The sequence below is a fragment of the Mus musculus genome, chromosome 5 (genome assembly GCF_000001635.26).
Source record: "Mus musculus strain C57BL/6J chromosome 5, GRCm38.p6 C57BL/6J".
NCBI lineage: Eukaryota > Metazoa > Chordata > Mammalia > Rodentia > Muridae > Mus > Mus musculus.
The window spans coordinates 88,450,732-88,469,472 of record NC_000071.6 but is presented as its reverse complement, the minus strand read 5'-3'; the positions used below and the strand labels follow the sequence as shown (position 1 = coordinate 88,469,472).

Here is an 18,741-nt window from a genome sequence, read left to right as displayed (position 1 = left end):
TTCTAGGTTGGGAAACATCTCAGGCTCTTTTTTCTTTGATCATATTCTGATCAGGGGATAGGGTAGAATTTAATTTTATAGAGTTCAAAACCTGGGTTAGAAAACTTAGTAAAAGTGGAAAGAGAGGAGCAGGAGGCTCATTTTCAATGGTATCTAAAACTGGGCTCACAATCTCTTATTTTAGGCAGACTGCTCTGATGTGCACACAGCTAGTCCCTGGTAGTAAGCATGTGTGGTTTCCTACATCCCACTTCCTGTGTTGCTGCTATACAAATGACTCTTGAGTTTCTTACTCTTGGAGGCCTCATTCTGCAAACCTTTATGTTACTAAGAAAACATGTCTGGTCCTTCATTGCTCCTCTAATGTCACTTAGGTTGGACAAAAAGCCTTACTCTCTCTAATTTAAAAACTAACATTTATTTTGTGTGCATGTGTGTACATGTGCCATGACACACATGTGGCTGTCAGAGGATGCTTTCGGGAGTCAGTTCTTTTTTTCCACTATGTGAGTCCCTGGGGATCAAACTCATGTTATCAGGCCTGGTGATATGTGTCTTTGCTTGCTGAGCCATCGGGCTGGCCCTCAGAAGCATCTTCTCCGTGGTACCAGGACCCGATCTTGTCATAGAACTTTGGTAATGTATAGTAGGCTTGAGTGCACTTTTATCTTTTGCAGTAGTGTGAGATAATGTATGTACAGTAACTGAGCTTGCTTTAGACCATCTGTTTTGTTACTACTGTGATACCTATTAGTTGTGTCCATTTTAATTTTTGAAGGACGAGACCATAAACCTTATACCTTGCATAGTGCTTAGGACTTATGTAAATCTTCAGAGAACTTTGGATAAAATAAATAAGTTAATGAGTGGCAAACAAGGGATGAGTATGCTTTTCTTTACTATTTAAATACATATAAATAATAAGCATACAATTCCTGACATTTTCAGTGAGAAAAATTCTTTATTTAAAACAGGCCAATTGCCCTTTCTTTTCCTAGATTAAATAAAATATTCTATAAATAAGAATTTTAAATCCAATATATGAAACCAGTAATAGCAGTCAGGGTTTTCCACCAATCACCATTTAATAAGGTTTAAATGAAATACTTTGGAATTCTGAAACTAAGTGCTTTTGTGTAGAGAAAGAAGCAGTGTCACATTTCCTGGGCATAATAATGTCATGTAGTAAGAGAAATTTTATAATGCCTAAGACAGCTACATGCTATACCACCAAGTGCTGACACTTAGACTTGCTCTGATATCATTGATAGTATTTCTAAGTCACGGAGACAGTTGATACATTTTATTTTGATAAGAATGGAAGCAAGAAGGGACCTACACTATTTCTAGCCACTTGTATTTATTAATATATGCTTAGTGCTCTTAACACCTTCACTGCGGAAGGATAGTAAGTGTTTTAGCAACAAGGTACTATGGGGACAAAGCTGGAAAGCTTGTGCATACACAAAGTAGCTGCTATGTCAAGGTTATCAGGGCTCTTGGAAACGCCATGCGTTGTGCACCTGGGGCTGGTGCACTTTGTTTCCAGGTAGCAGTGGCTGCTGAGTGTCTGGGGACATGGTGATATCCATGGTTGCTTCTCCATCACCCAGGGGTGTGGTAACATCAGCACCATAGGTTTCATAAACTTCTGCTAATTCAGGGGTGATCAGTGGGTCTGCAGCTGCAGGGGTGACTCCAAGGAGTCTTTGCCCTGCAGGACCCCTTGCCATACTGGGGATGTGGTCATTGGGGAAAGCAAGAAGTCCTGCATGGGCCCCAGGTGCCATTTGTGAAAGGAGAGCGGGGTTTTCCCGTTTGCCTGGGTTGGCCTCTTGCAGTGGAGAGCCTTCTGGACCTTCTCCTTTTTCAGGGCCTTTGGTAACAGATACTGGGGAATCTACTTCCACAGTAAAGTCTCCTCCCTTGGGTGAATTCTGATTCAGTCTCCTAAGGGTTTGCCTGAAGCCTCCAAATCTTGGGAACAGAGTTCCATAGGCCATGGGACTTCCTCTTTCTCCCTGGAAAACAAACGTCCATCAGTGACACAATTACTGTGTGTTATTCATTCCATACAATTGTACATGATTATATTCATTGAGAAGCTATAAATACTAACACAACAGCGAGTTGGCTGACTGCTTTGTCGAAACACACTTCTTATAGAACTGGCTTTGAAGTATAGGGGAGAGGATTCTCCACTTATCTGGGCAGGAGAAAGCCTCTTTCAGGAAAGGCAGGTCTCTACTACTACTCTGCCACAGAAGTGGATGTTCACAGTCAGCTATTGGATGGATCACAGGGCCCCCAATGGAGGAGCTAGAGAAATTACCCAAGGAGCTAAAGGGATCTGTAACCTGATAGGTGGAACAACATTATGAACTAACCAGTACCCCGGAGCTCTTGACTCTAGCTGCATATGTATCAAAAGATGGCCTAGTCGGCCATCACTGGAAAGAGAGGCCCATTGGACTTGCAAACTTTATATGCCCCAGTACAGGGGAACGCCAGGGCCAAAAAGGGGAGTGGGTGGGTAGGGGGGTGGGAGGGTGGGTATGGGGGACTTTTGGGATAGCATTGGAAATGTAAATGAGGAAAATACCTAATAAAAAATTAAAAAAAAAAAAAGAAAACAGTAAGCAGTTGAAAAGGGCTCTATCATCATGAAACAAAACACAAGCTTCGTTATGCCTTGGTTGAGGAGGAATGTCTGGGGACATGTTTTCAGTATCCCTCAAATATAGCTCTATGTATGAGTTTTAACTCTTTCCCTCCATCTATCTTTTATGTCCCCCTGTCTCCTCTTCCTCATTTTCCTTTCCCCCTTCTCTTCTTCCTTCCCTTCCCTTCCCTTCCCTTCCCTTCCCTTCCCTTCCCTTCCCTTCCCTTTCCCTTTCCCTTTCCCTTTCCTTTTCCTTTCCTTTTTCCTTTCCTTTTTCCTTTCCTTTTTTCTTTCCTTTTTCTTTTCTTTTTCCTTTCCTTTCCTTTCCTTTCCTTTCCTTTCCTTTCCTTTCCTTTCCTTTCCTTTCCTTCATTGATAAACAGTGATCTGGAAGCATAAACAAAATAAAACCTTTCCCCCCCCCCAAAAAAAAATAAAATAAGTCAAAACAATGACAAAATCACACAGCTTTGCTCAAGTATAAATAGTCCTAGATTATGCCTCCCATGGTCATGGCAGCAAAAGAAATACATTAAGTTCTAGAATCCTATAGGTACATGAGGGCAGGGGGGGGGGGGAGCTAAATAGTCCTAAAAGGCAAGAGATATCTGTATGAACCACACATCTTTTTCACTTTGAAGGATTTGTGGTTCACTCTACTGACTCCTCTTGGAAGGGTGACTCTTCTGTTCATATACGAGGAGTGGAACAAAAATCCTGGGCTCAAAAATAGCCACCACTCAGGAACAAATGATTAGAAAATGTGATGAAAAAGCAATTATTTTTGAGTCAGGGTCTTATGAAGTCAAGGCTGGCCTTAAACTCTTCTTGATCTTCTTGCCTCCACATCCTGAGGGCTGCGATTCTGTGCATCACCACCATTCTCAGCTCTGAAGTGTTTTAAATCTTTTGATACTGCTTCAGAATTGAGCTGTCAGTTTTAGAATAGAGGAATTGAAGTCTAATAATCCTTTAGGTTCTTTTACAGTCATTGCCTCCGGTAGACAGCAGCTGTTCTCCCTGGCCATTGTTTTAAGAAGTGTTAGAAGGTGGTACTCACAGGCATTTCTTCTGAACTCATGAAGCCAATTCTGGCAGGAGCATTCTGTTCAAAAGAAACAGTGCGTCACTGTATGAACTCAAGCCATCTACTCAAGACAATATCAAAAGCCACTCAGTATCCTCTTAGGACTCAATAGCTCTGTGTCCAGAGCAGAGTACAGAGTTGACTATTATTGAGTAAATAGAGCCAATTTAACAGATTTAAAATTAACCTTTTCTTTAATGTGATTGTGTTTGTGTCTGTTTGGAATTATGCAAATAGGAAAGTGTGCCACTTTACTATGTAAATCATGACTGTAGGTATTTGTGGATTATATATTTGGAATATCTTGTGTTAGGTATGGATTCTACAGTTTTTAGCCCTCAAGATGCTATTGATTTTTAACTGCTGCTTTTGACAGAATGTGGACTTACCAATTGGTTTGCTCCATAAGACATGTAAAACATTCCTGGGTAAAACTGAGCAGAACAAAATAGTTATAAAAAAGTGAATCTCCCCAAGATCAACCTTTTAAGTAGTTTCAAACACAGATGTGGAAGTAGAAAGCAGACACTTACAGCGGATGCTTTGTTGTGTGCCATTGGTCCCCGAGATATTGAACGGGCGATCTGGAACACCTTTAAGAGGTGGAAAGCAGAAAAGGCAGTCAAAACAGGCAAACCTCCACTGACAGACTGTTTTATTATTAAATACTTTCTTCATTTACATTTCAAATGCTATCCCCAAAGCCCCCTATACCCTCCCCCCACCCTGCTCCCCAACCCCCCACTCCCGCTTCCTGGCCCTAGTATTCCCCTGTACTGGGGCATATGATCTTTGCAATACCAAGGGCCTCTCCTCCCATTGATGGCTGACAGGCCATCCTCTGCTACATATGCAACTAGAGACACAGCTCTGGCAATTAAAAACAATGAATTCATGAAATTCTTAGGCAAATAGATGCATCTGGAGGATATCATCCTGATGCTTTTGACAGAATGTGGACTTCCGTAACCCAATCACAAAAGAACACACATGATATGCACATACTGAAGGACTTTTAAGAGTTCCAGGAACACATTTTTTTGATTGATTAGTGTGAAAACTTAGCACTTAATATTTAGAAAAAGAAACTCAGAAATACTCTATACCTATAGGTAAATAAGAAAAGAAGAAAATTCATTCAAAATCTTTGAAATATAGACACACACATATATATATTTTCTCCAGGATAGAACCTTATTGAAATCTGTACTTACGGTTGGAAATTGTGGATCAGCAAAATCCATTATTGGTACCTGTGTCATGAGGAAATATTAAAACTGTCACTCAAAACAGACAAACTGAGTACACCTCTAGTTTGTGATTATAATAGAGCAGTTTAAGATGTCTCTCTGTCTTATTCTCTAAGTCTTGGGATAACCTATTCTTTTAAAGTTGTCTTATATTGACATGGCTCCAGTGAATGACAGGGAGATGAGAATGTCTATCTTGGGTTTGTTCTACATTATAGAGGGAATGGTAATGAGGTTTGGAATTGGCACATACTTGAGTGGTTTCAATTTTTACTCGGCCACTAGTGTAATCCTTGGAAAACTTTGTAGCCTCTCAAAGCTTAGGTTTATTTATTTATTGATTTTTTTTTAAGTCAGGGTTTCTCTGTGTAGTTCTGGATATCCTGGAATTCGATCTGTGGATCAGGCTCACTTTGACCTCAAAGATCCTCTTTTCTTTGCCTGTGATCAAGTCCTGGGATTAAAGGTGTGTCCCAAGCCTGGCACCTTCTTGGGCTTAAAAGGGTTCCTAATGTTTTCTTTATAGGGTGTAGTCAGGATGATATGAAGGAATATTAAATGCATGCTACATAGTATTGAGAGTTACATAGCACCTTCCCTTTTCTGTCCATTGTTCTCTTCCTTACAATATTACAAGGTAATTTTGCATAGCTGTATTTTATCTGCAGAGGACACAATCACTGTACTATACTTTTTCCAACACTGAAAACCCCCAGCTGATGAGCCTGGACTTCTCTGAGGTGTCCTATTCCTAAGGAATGGTCTCATTAAGCCAAGGTTAGAGATGCAGATCTTTTGCAACCTGACATCTCTGATGGCAAAAGATTGAAATAGATATTTATGTCTCATGAAAGAATATTAATAAAGTGTTCATTTTTTTAGCATGTTAGGTCTGAGAGATGTGATTATTTAAGTATGCCCTACCAGTTGGTTTTTGTTTCATTGTGTTAGTGGGTGATCCTGATCTGATTTTAAAGAAGTAACTTAGGTGGGCTCCAAAGAATTACCTCAGGTGTTGGTGGGTTTTCGGATGGTGCCACCTGCGGCTCATCTGGTGCTATCAGCTCTCCTTCCTGCAAGGGCAGCTGTCCAGGGTGCATTGGAGGCTGAGGCCCTGGCTTCTGGGGTGTGACCTGGACACCGGTTGCAGCAGTGGGCTGGAGGAAGGGTTTCAGTCCTGGCTGGTGAGGCTGCAAGGATGGCTGTGATGGGAGAGGTGGGGGATGCACAGGCAAAGAATATTCATACTGTAGAGAAATTTGAAAAGAATGTCAGAAAGAGATGGTTCATTGAACCACAGTGCCTAGAATTTCTACAGCAAAGTACTTGGAGGCTTGCTGTTTGGAAGGGAGTAGTCTTAAAGCAGAGTTTACACAGGAGGAGAGGTGACACTTCAGAGAAAGTATTTGAGAAAGTTTTAAACATACTTACCTCTCCACCTTTGTTGGGACCATTGTTTCATGGGGTGCGGAAATCTCCACACCTGCACTCTTTGTTGGTGTGACTCATTCCCTCTGGGTAATTACCACTATCTGTATATATCTTATCTCATCACTTTCTTACTGGCTTATATGAATTTGTCAATGGGAGAGGAAGTGCTTGGTCTTGCTTGGACTAGATATCCCAGGGTTGCCAAGGGGGGCTTCCTCTTTTCTGAGAAGGGGAGGGAGTAATTGTGGAAGGGATTTGTAAGGGTGGGACAGGGAACAGAGTAGGGAGGGGCACAGCAATTGGGATGTAATGTGGATAGAAAAATAAATTACGAGCAAAAAAAAAAAAGAATTGTCTGACAGATTTTATACCTTGGTATTTCACAAATTACTATTGCTACTAATAAACACCTGATATATGAAGGGTACTTACAATATTTTGTGATTTATTAAAAGGATAGTTAAAATACTTATATGTTTCATCATAAATCTATTTTGGAAGCAATCAAGTGAAGTGAATAATAACACAATTCATATGGTCATTGTGGCCTTGTAGATAATGCTGTTATGCAAGTCCATGTAGAATTAAGAGTAATATTAAACTATTGTGGGTTTTGTTTTTTACCAATTACTTGTGATTGGCTGCATATTATCTATATGTTAACTGCATACTCCTGGAATGGGTATGGAAGTCTCATATTAACTTGGCTCTGCCTTTTATCTTCAGCCATTGCTCATGTGTCAGCTTCTATGCCATCCATTACTTCTACTTCACTATTAGCACCTTGAAATATGTCCCATCAGTTGGAAATCCCATGAGCCTTTGAGCCATTCTAACATGTCCTTATTTTCGTGCCCCCCTCCCCCCCAGACCACAGTTTGGATAATATGCTTATTAGGAATCTAATTAATAATAGTTGACAGATTAATATATTGGTTCCTGTTTGGCTCATTGTGTTTTCAATCAGGATGATTATTGTCATTTGAAATTAGTCTTTAGGTAATTAGGAAATTTTGATTAAAATGAAAGTTATCCAGACTAGAGTCTGTTTTTATTTTTGAGGTTTATTGTTATTCCTGATATCTTTATTGTAGGTCTCTTCTTTCAGAGGCTATTTGAAATAAATTACAAATTTAAAATAAAAATATTCCCTAAGTAACAGGAGTTATAGGACTTGATTTATTTGGTATTAGGGGAGTTTTTGGTCAATTACTAATTTGTGTTTGCTGCTATTGTAATAACAAAAGTAGGAAAAAGTCTTAAACCTTGAGTTTGAACACATGGATGCAATTAGCTTACCTGCTGGGTTTCATGTTCCCTTGGTCCTATCCATGGGAAAGAGTTATGCGGTGGGAGAAGTCCGTGCAACCATAAACTATTAAGTGCTTTTCCAAAGCCAAGTCTAGAATACTGACAGAGACAAAGAAAGCATACATACATTTCAGGATTGTGAGATAGCAACCAAAAGCAAAAGTAATTCAGGTTTGTGTGGAATGGGTAAGCCAATTCTCTCTTCCAACAAAATTATCTCTCTTCCAACAAAATTAAATTATGTTCTGGGCATGTCACAATATACCATAAACTTGTTGGTGATTTATCATTCTAGAAATTTCTGTTTGGGACAACTTAACAAAATTATTAGTGTAATAAGTAATTTTATTTTACTTAAAGTAACAATGTATATATTTTGATGGCTTATTTTGTTAGTGTTCTGAGGAAGGCTTATACTTCAGCATGTTCCCAGCTTGGCCTTGAATTGCATTCTCTGTGCATCAGCTCCCGAGTACTGGATATATTATTTCTACTTTCATTTGCCAGCACATATTAATATTACTAAAATGTGTCTTTTGATATTAACTGTGTAGCCCAGGCTGACTGCGAACTCAAACCATTCTTCCTGTCTCAGTCTCCCAAAGATTGGGGTTATTGGAGTGGAGCTCATGTTTGACCATCACACTATTTTGCTTAAGGATTTTTTTTGTTTTGAGACAGGGTTTCTCTGTATAGCCCTGTCTGTCCTGGAACTCACTTTGTAGACCAGGCTGGCCTTGAACTCAGAAATACGCCTGCCTCTGCCTCCCGAGTGATGAGATTAAAGGTGTGTGGCACCATGCCTGGCTGTTTAAGGCTTTCTTAATCACTCATTTCTTCTCTCAGTGTTTAGGTATTTACCTATTAATAAGTAAATTCTAGAAACTATAGTACTGTTGCTGTCATAACTACAAACTATCAATGTTGTAATAAATATTTTAAAAAGTGTTTATGAAGATCTCATTCATCTCGTATAGTTACCTGAGAAAGTGCGTTGAGTCCCTGCAAGCTTCCCAACTGTCTCATTGTCTATAAGAAAAAGTAGGTTAATGCTCTAACATATGTTAGATGTCCGTTTGACACAACTGAGTTCTCATGACATTTAATAGCAATACAAGTCTTGGGGTAAGGCAACTTGAATAGAGCTAAAGTAGACACAAATTGTTACGGAAAGAAAGAAATGTAAAATGTAGCTTTGCCATGTTCAGTCTGAAAACAGTACACTTGCTTTTGTCACTGATTAAATGGGAAAATACTAGTTAATCTGGGGTCACACTGAGACATAGGAAAACAGTCTATTCAAATACAATACACGGACAGTTGTAAGACTATTGCTTTATCAGCCCGTTCTTTTTCCTTCACTTAAATTTCTTTTTCCTTCCTTCTTCCCTTCCTCCCTGTCTCCCTTCCCTCCTTCCTTTCCTCTTTCCTTCCTTCTGAGATGGGTCTCCCCGGACAGTCCATGTTGGTCTCTAAATCATGATCCTCCTCCTCTCTTCAGTCTCCCTGGATGTTGGGATTATAGGTGAACACCTGGCCTAGATTTACTTTTTAAATGGAAAAGAATGTTGCTTGTATTGAATTTGAGCTAAAAGCTGAGAGAAAAACCACCTAAATGAAATTAGCCTCTATGTGAAATAACTATCTGGCCCACACATGTACTGATTGCACTCAGATGAAATCTTGCCTGACCTTGTGAAAAACTGTGAAATTTATCTGTGTTTCCATTAGCTTCTTCATTATAAAATCTTCCTATTTCACCATGGTTTTCAAAAACAAAAAATGCATTATTTATGGGATCTGCAGTTAAAAAAAAGCAACCTGTACAGGAGCAATTATAAAGTCATGTTACTGATACTGATAGCACTTTGTTTTAGAAAGCTAAAGTGTGTCCAAGTGTGTTTATGTCATGAGACTTTATCATCTAAGATATAAGCAACAGAACTAAGTGTAAGCTGTTTCCAAGCACAGAATAATGGGTTTCAACACAGAAAATATAATATAATATATATATATATATATATATTATTATTATTATTATTATTAATTGTTACAGTTGCTTTGATTCACATATGAATGTCCTAAAACTTAAAATATCTCTGAATTTAAAAATGAAGTAGAATCATGAGATAAAGTTGTAGTGAACGTCATCAACAATTTTAGATTTCTTCCGAATGATAGTCAAAGATTTCTGGAATAGGGAAACTGAGAAACAAAGCATCATGCTTATCTACAATCAGGGACATGCTAGTATAGAAATCACACACACACACACACACACACACACACGCCTCTGATGATACATACCTCAAGGCTCAAACTAGCCATGCCAGGAGGTGCCATGCCTTGAGCCCCAGGTTGTTGAGGAAATGCCTAAATAGAAATATGAATGATCTTGAGTTCTTTATTGAGAAACTTCTCTAAGTGTACGTTTGGAGTAGGAGGTCACGGCAGAATGAAATGTCAAGTGGAGAGGCTGCCATATTGGCTTATTACTCAGATGACTAGGATTTTCAGATAGAATGAAGAATTAAAGTTATCTGGAGGAATTATTATACTTAGTAATTTTTCTCTCACATCAGAATTTTTGTGTATGTTTATCTTAGCTTTATGTTGCTTTAAAAGGAAACATTCACAGTGAGAATTAAAGGAAGGGAAGAAAACACAAGATTTTTATAGTCATAAATACGATCACATGTAAAAGCAAAGGAGTTGAATTTCCTTGTGCTTTTTATAAATGGGTGTGCTTTTGGTTATGGGATATGGTATGAGGTTATTCATTGAGAAAAATCATATACAGAACCTATCTTGCTTCCCATTCAGAAGGTTTTAACAAGTCTTATGTGCTATTATTTAATGATTATTTTAAGTTTAAGCTTGTGGATCTCTGTTTAATTTTTTTAGATCAGAGCTGGACTTATGGTACATTAACAGCCCCTGTTGCTCTTCCAGAGGTCCTGGGTTTGGTTCCTAGTATCCATGTCAGGTGGCTCATAACCATCTGTAATGACAGCTCTCAGGGGATTTGATGCCTCTGACACCTTTGGGGACCTACACTTATGTGCACATACCCATATGTACACACACATGTGCATAAATAAAAATAATAAAATTATATATTTAAATTGTTCAGATCAGATAGTGGGGATCTTTCTTTAAATGAAAAGTATTCTTGTACTTAGTAGGATGCTGTTGTGAAGCATAAACATATTTACAAATATCTTTTCAAAATTATAAAATACTTCTCTTTCTAAACATCTTTAATTTTCATATGTTAATAAGCACAGATACCAGTGTGTGAGTGTGAGTGGAGCCTGGAAGAATAGAATTAGAGAAATTAAATTTTAAAATTTCAAACAAAAATTACTCATTTATTTTAAATAAGGTTTTGGTAATTAGCTCAGGCTGGGTATGAACTTGTTATGTAGCCAAAACTGGCTTCTAATTCACAATATTTCCAGCTTCCAATGTGCTGGGTCAATTATAAGTTACTCTACCTACTAGAAAATTGGATTTTGAGAATTCTCTGATTTCATGGATATCCTCATTTTTGTTGTGTTAGTATTGTAATTTTTCTTTCATTTATACTGAAAGTACCTGTCTGTCTGCCTCTCCATCCATCCCTCAAGTATGGAACAGTGGGGCCATTATCCTTCAGGAGTAAGAGGCTAAGGTATTACACCCTGTACTTTTTTTTTAACCCTTAATTTTTTTATGCAAGTACTCCATTTTCTTAATTACAGTGCAAAATTTTCTAAACAATTCATTGTGGGTATGTGTTAAAGGAAATGCACTAAAAATGTGCAGTAAACACTTCTGGTAGAGAAAAAGATGAGTTGTGTAGACAAGGGGACTGATTGTGTGTGCCTATGTGCATGTGTGCATGACAGTGTGTGTAACAGGAGGATGTTCAGATGTTCGGGGTATTATGAGAGCACAGCCTCCTTGACCTTTGTTGGTAAGTGCCCTAGTTCCACATTTTGGAGTACTCTAACTACAGGGCAAGGTAGTCTGATTTCTATCTGCTCCAAGTCACCAGTTAAAGAGGAACATTTTTTACATGGATGTGAATAGACAGAGGATACATTCCCTATGGAAAATTAAAAGCAGAAACACCTGATCTGACAGGCAGTCACTTAGGAAACACGTGATTTCCCCATTGTTCAGTGTGACTCTAAATTACTAATGTGTGGATCACTGTATATTCAGAGAATGCCAATGTTTTAGATTGATGATTGATGGCTGAAGCGGACCCCAGTCTCAGTTATCATCCAAAGGCAAGTTAGAGAGCCAGCCTCCATTTTTCTTTCATTTAAAAATTCTTGTTGGGTAGTAGAACAGCTAAATGTGCCAGCTAAATACTAGCTTTAACTGGAACTACAGTCTATAGCCATGTGATAATGTTGCTAATATAAAGAGACATATACTCCCCCTGCCCAAGAGATATTTTTCCTTTTCATTTCGATTTCATAGTGCTAGCAAGGACTTGATAATAAAACATGATGAAAACTAGGATGCTGTAGTCTTCTACCTGTTAAAAGAGTGTCATAAGACATAAAATTTGCCTTTGAAATATTCCAAATTGTTGTTTAGAGTAGAAAAATTATATTTACTTATCCCCTTTCGATGATAAGGCTGACATGTGGCCACTGTGACCATTGACTCACTGGGAGCTACAAACTGAGTGAGTGCATGCCTGAAGTGTCAGGACAGAGTGTCCCTGGGTTTGCTGTAGTCAGATGCAGGAGCCCGAGATCCCGGGTAAGGGATGGACTTACCGGCACGGCGAGGCTCATTTTCACTAGGGACAGGAACAGGATCAGGCCCTTCATTTTGAAAAGTGGAATCTAAAACACAGTTGGGTTGTAAAATCACCTCAGGCAAAATTGCATTCATAGTGGTCAAAGTATATTTCTAAGAGCGTGTGGCTGTTCTTCCAAAGACAATCAGGTTAAAAAACTCAAAAATGCAAAAGTGCTAAAATGCAAAAGCAAAAAGCTGCTAAACCAGTGGCTATCAGAATGGAATGACGAGCAGCCAAACTATGGATCTGAGTACTTATTTTTATGAAGCTGCAATTTGAATGAATGTTTAAGAACAACCTCCAGGAATATTCCTTGAACACTATGCTTTGCTTCATAAAATGCATCCTTCAGTCACCATTTACAGAATTGTATTCTTTGTTTAAACTCAGAATTTGAAATACAACCTATGATTGGGTCATAATGCAGAACCATGTCAAAACTCAGCCTTCAAGCTAAAGTTGAGTATATTTATCTGCTTGGATAGTGATTTTCCTTCCTAAAAATGAATAATCTTGAGATGCATTTTGTCAGTTCACTCTCGAATGGAAGCAGATCTGATCAGCAGGTGTGCTTATCCTCTTTACTTTTATAAATTAGCACTATCACTAATAATCACAAACATAGTTTTAAAAAGTCATACAAATAAGTTTATTTTCTTAGGTTAATGGTAATATATTTTCTGGAATATTCTAATGGTTGAAATAAGCTGTTATTCAGCATCTTGTGATAAATGAAGATAAATCTTTTTTGTAAAGGTTATCTGGAGACAGGAAAAGAGAATTTATAGCAAACACATGGAAATGATAAAATCACATTTTACCTTAGATGCTGACATTCACTGTGCTCCCAGGCCTGATGATGCCAATCAAAACAGTTCTAAGAAAAGAAGATTAATTTTTTTTCTGGACTGTTCCTGGGGCTCTCTCTGTATCTCTCATTCTGGAAAGATCAGAAACCTTTATTTAAAGCGCCAATCCACCAATCAAAGTGAGGCAAATGCAGGAAAAAAATTGTGCTCCTGCAATTAGTCCACACCCTTGTATTGCATGTGAGGACATTGGGCCTGCAGGCTCTCATTATTTTAAATTGTAACCCAGCCCCTGTATTTATTCTGAGAGCTGATTGCAGGGAACACAGTAAGGGGATAATGGACATGGGCTTTGAAGACAATCATTTTGGTGAGCTTCGGGAAATATATGTAAACGGTAGAAAACAAGCCATTATCTGTTTTGTGAAAATGTTTATCTGCAGATAAAGCTAGTGACCCAATGCCAGCACTCCCAAGATTCTGACCCTCATGTTTATTGTAGTAAAAGAAATCTTCTACCACCACCACACCCCACCCCACCAACACACATATACCCTCGAGGGAAACACCAAATTATCTCTAGGGTTTGTTATGGAATATGAAAATGTAGACCAGATGTTGAAGATTTTGTACTCTTTTTTTTTTCCTTTCTGAGTTTCCTAGGTATTTTCATCTAAGGATAGTTGTCTGGAGTTAACCAATTAAAAAAAAAAAAAGAAATTTAAGTTGGCAAGAATGATGGAAAATCTTTGATGCATGTTCTTTGTGGGGAGAGAAAATAATTTAGAATATTCTACTGGAACCAAACAAATCTAAGGTCACAACTCTACCTGTCCTCTTTAGACACTCAGTTACCAGGCATCAGTGTCAAGCCAGATTAATAAGGTCTCTCTGGGTCACTTAAAAAGTATACTTCAACATGGCTGGGCTTTGCTCCATGAGCAGATAAGAGCGGTGTGGATATAGACAGAGTACCTCTGCCCTCTACGTCTATCCTAGGGTATGATTTTGTACATGGATATCCATTTACGACCAGTTTCTGAAGAAGGGATGACTCAGTAGACTCTTCTGGAAAGTAGAGATTGCACCAATTATAGGGAACATTGAGGAAGCTGGTATTTTGGGAGAAAGACACCTTCATACCCAACTGCAGACCTAATAGCTTCAAATAATGTTATTTAAGAAGCTTAATCCTGCTCCCCGAAGACATAGGTTGCGAAGAAAACCCCAGTGCTCCACATGGGATACCTTCTTATGAGAGACTCCAGAGAGCTGCGAGTATCTTAGCCTATTGCCATTATTTCTAGTTATCCATCATAGATACTAGGATCGAATTGCTGAAGACATCACCACATACTTTGGTTGTAGGACACAGAAAGATTAATTTCAAGCTGACCAGGAATCTTCTTCTCTGTTGTCAAACTTTTGTAGTGCTAAAAGTCATATTCAGACCTCTGAATAAAAGAGAAAAACCAAAACCAAACAAACACCACCACCACCACCACCACCAAAGGACTGATGATCTTACCCAGCACTGGACGCCAACAAGTTGCAATACTGACTTGCTAGGCAAGATGCACTCACCGGTGCAATAGTGGCATGACTGTACTGGGACAACCAACTGGATTGTGATTACATTTGATGTAGGCCTGTAAACCTAGTCACTTGATGGCACCTGTGTCTTGCTGTCCTCCTTCCTAAGAGCTCTCTCTCCTCTCCAGTGGTTTCCTTCTACGTTCCCAGCTTCTATGGTTATGCCAAACTATACACTTAAAGATTTGTATCTAGGAGTTGAAAGTAAGGGAGAATGTGAACCATGTGTCTTTCTGAGTCTAGGCTACTTTACTCAATATAATGTTTTCCTGTCTAGTCATTTACTTGCGAATTTTTTATGGTTTCATTTTTTCTTCACAACTGAATAGAATTCCATTATGTAAATATATCACTTTTTACAATTTACTCACCAGTTGATGGATATATAGGCTGCTTTTATTCCCTAGTTATTGTGAATAAAGTGGCAAAATACAATTATCTCTTAGTAGGATATCAAGTCATTGAGTGTATTTCAGAGCGAGGTATAGCTGGTCCTATGATCTATTTTAAGATTTCAAGGATTCTCCCCACTGAGTTCTGTAGTGGCTGTCCAGTTTTCAATCTTAGCAAAAGTGACCAAGGCTTTCCCTTTCACTACTTCCTGCCAGGTCTTACTGTCAGTTATTGCTTTGATCTCAAAGTAGTTTTAATTTTCATTTTCTTGATGGTAAAGGAAGCTGAATACATTTTTCTTTCTTTCTTTCTTTCTTTCTTTCTTTCTTTCTTTCTTTCTTTCTTTCTTTCTTTCTTTTTTTTTTCTTTTTGGTTTTTCGAGACAGGGTTTCTCTGTGTAGCCTTGGTTGTCCTGGAACTCACTTTGTCGATCAGGCTGGCCTCAAACTCAGAAATCCGCCTGCCTCTGCCTCCTGAGTGCCGGGATTAAAGGCGACATTTTTCTTTTGAGATGGGATCTTACTATGTAGATGAGGCTGGCCTGGAGCTCAGAGATCCACCAATCTTTGCATTCTGAGAGGGTAGAATTGAAGACATTTGGCCTTTGAATACTTTAAAAAATTTCTCTCTCCTTTTTTAAATAGAATTTTTTGTTCAGATCTATAACTCATTTTTGGGACCCTGGGTTATTCATTGTTATTGCAGGCATATATGTTCATGCCCATATACACATATTCTTAACTATTCATGTACATACATATTCTTAACTATAACCTTCTCAGTCCATATAATATTACTTGTGTGTATATTTCCAGGTGGAGAATTTTTTTTTAACACACTCCTCTGTAACTTTCTGAATTTCTTTGGTGTCTGCTCTTCTTTTTCCTTGTTAATCTCTAATTGTATTAAATTGAGTTTACTTTTTATTTCTCTTAGTTAATTCTACCAAGAATTGGTCAATCTTGCATTTTTTTAAAAAAACTGAGCTCTTAGATTTATTGAATCTTTGTATATTTTTGTTTCTAATTCATTAATTTATGCCATGTTTTAAAGTGATTTCTTCCTGTATAGTGATTTGGGTTTAATTCTTGTTTTTCCAGACTTCTTGAGTTGAATCATTAAGTCATTTATTTGTGCTGTTTCTGATTTTTTATTGTGGGTACTTAGAGCTATAAATTGACCTTTTAGGATTGCTTTTAATGTGTCCCAGAGGCTTTGTGTGTTGTTTTATTTCCATTTAGTTATAGGAAAATTTTGATTTCTTTTAAATTGAAAATAGATTTTTTTCATACAATATATTCTGACCACAGTTTCCCTTTCTCCAACTCCTTCCAGATCTCCACTACTTCCTGATCAATGCAAATCCATACCCCTTCTCATTGTAAAACAAACAGACATGTAAAAAATAAGATAAAATAAAAAGAAACCAGGATAGGACAAAACAAATAAATAGAACCATAGAAAAGGCACAAGAAATACATAGAGATACAGACATGCACAAACACAAAAATACCAGAAGAGCAAAATTGAAAACCATAAAATGTAAATAAAAAGTTTTTAAAAAGTGCCCAAATTATTGTGAGTCACTCTTCAACCCCAAATATCACTGAGTTTGTTTTATATTGACCATCTACTGCTGGGCATGGGGCCTATTTTAAGGGATTTGTAAATCCCATGAGACTCCACTGGAGAAATCTAATTTCTCCTTTGCTAGCAGTTACCAATTGGAGATAGTTTCTGGATGAGGGATGGAGGTTTGTGTCCACTTCCCTTCTCAGTGCTGGAACGCCATCAGGACTAGCTCTGTGCAGGCCCTCTCTGTGAGTTCATATGTGGCTAAGTCTAGCTGTGTCTAGATGGTCTTGTTTCCTTAGTATCTTCTATCCCCACTAGCTCTTACAGTCTTTCTGTAGAGTTCCTTGAGCCCCAAGGGGAAGGATTTAATGGAGACATACCATTTATAACCTAGTGTTTTAAGGTCTTTGACTCTCTGCACAAGACACAGTTGTGGCTCTCTGTATTTGTTCCCATCTGCTGCTGGAAGATGTCTGTGTGATGATGGCTGAGCAAGACACCGGTCTCTAAGTATAGTAGAATGCTGTTAGGAGTCATTTTACTGCTATGTTCTTTTAGCAGAACAGTGGTATTTGGTTTCTCTTAGTTCTCTGGCCTGACTATTGTCAAGTCCTTGGCTGCCTGAGCAGTGTTGCATATGGGGTCTCTCTCATGAATTGGGCCTTAAACCAAATCAGATATTTATTGGTTACTTCCACAAGATTTGTGCCACTGTTGCACTAAGACATCTTTCAGGCAAAACACCATTGTAGATCAAAGAGTTTGTAGCTGGGTTGGGGTTTACCCTTCCCCTCTGGGAGAGTGCAGAGTATCATGAGTACTAGGCAAAAGGGTGAATATTTTATGCGTTCACCAGCTTGATTTCTCTCTGTGTAATGAGTTAGGTAGGTGTTGTTTTCAGTGGTAGGACCTTATGATCAGTTTATGGAGAACAATCAATAGCTATGACAATAGTCTGAGTTGTTTGGGAGTCCCATATCATAGGTCCCTTTGTTGAGTTCCATAGGCCCCTTAGGTGAGTCCCATAGGCCCCTTTGTTGAGTCCCATAGGCCCCTTTGTTGAGTCCCATAGGCCCCTTTGTTGAGTTCCATAGGCCCCTTTGTTGAGTTCCATAGGCCCCTTTGGTGAGTTCCATAGGCCCCTTTGTTGAGTTCCATAGGCCCCTTTGGTGAGTTCCATAGGCCCCTTTGTTGAGTTCCATAGGCCCCTTTGGTGAGTTCCATAGGCCTCTTTGGTGAGTTCCATAGGCCCCTTTGGTGAAGAAGTGGATTAGATGAAAACCTATTCCTGGAACTGAAGATTTTATTTGGTGGTGAGAGATGTTTAGTTGAGGCGTTGTCTCTCCTGTTACTTGGTGATTCCGCTTAGATTTCTTTTATATGTGTATATATTTTAGGAAGCGTCTACTGTATTAGGTTTCTATATGTCTCCTCAAAAGGCCCTTAGTTTTACATGTTCCTCCGTGGATATCCTCCCTTAACCCTCTTTATTTGCACATCCCATTCCAGCCTCTATTTGGTTCTCCCATTTCACTCTCTCCCACATTCATCCTAAATATTCTATATCTCCCCCTAGGTAGAATCTTCCCTCCCTGCTAATCCCAAATTCTGTACCTAACTTCTGTGGTTATACAGATTTTAGCATGCTTTTGAAGGCTTTAACAGAAACACATACATATAAGAGCATACATACTATATTTGTCTTTTTGGGTTTGTGTTAGTTCATCTAGCTAATTTGTTTCTAGCTCCATTTACTTATCCCCTCTCTTTTTACAGCTGAGTAATATTCCATTCTGAAATGCATCACATTTTCTTTATTCATTAAT

At 38.5% G+C, this 18,741-nt stretch overlaps 1 protein-coding gene across 2 annotated transcripts; it reads right to left on the bottom strand.

Moving 5' to 3' along the window:
• Window positions 1-941: 941 nt before the first annotated feature.
• Window positions 942-13,482, bottom strand: Ambn (ameloblastin). Of its 2 annotated transcripts, none has more exons than NM_001303431.1 (11): window positions 13,367-13,482; window positions 12,520-12,588; window positions 10,049-10,114; window positions 8,723-8,770; window positions 7,730-7,840; window positions 6,007-6,246; window positions 4,964-5,002; window positions 4,283-4,342; window positions 4,139-4,183; window positions 3,723-3,767; window positions 942-2,021 (listed from the first exon to the last, which is right to left on the bottom strand). In NM_001303431.1, the coding sequence occupies exons 1-11, from the start codon at window positions 13,379-13,381 to the stop codon at window positions 1,491-1,493; spliced, it is 1,269 nt and encodes a 422-aa protein (NP_001290360.1). In that variant the 5' UTR covers window positions 13,382-13,482; the 3' UTR covers window positions 942-1,490. The 2 variants fall into 2 exon arrangements, with proteins under 2 accessions (NP_001290360.1, NP_033794.1); NM_009664.2 differs by having other exon boundaries at window positions 6,007-6,201.
• Window positions 13,483-18,741: the final 5,259 nt, after the last annotated feature.

Excerpts from the sequence above, each read along its gene's own strand:
- Ambn (NM_001303431.1), bottom strand. Across the intron at positions 8,771-10,048 it reads TGGCTAGTTTGAGCCTTGAG|ACAATGAGACAGTTGGGAAG; the intron begins GTATGTATCATC and ends TTTTTCTTATAG. Across the intron at positions 4,343-4,963 it reads CTGATCCACAATTTCCAACC|GTGTTCCAGATCGCCCGTTC; the intron begins GTAAGTACAGAT and ends CACCTCTTAAAG.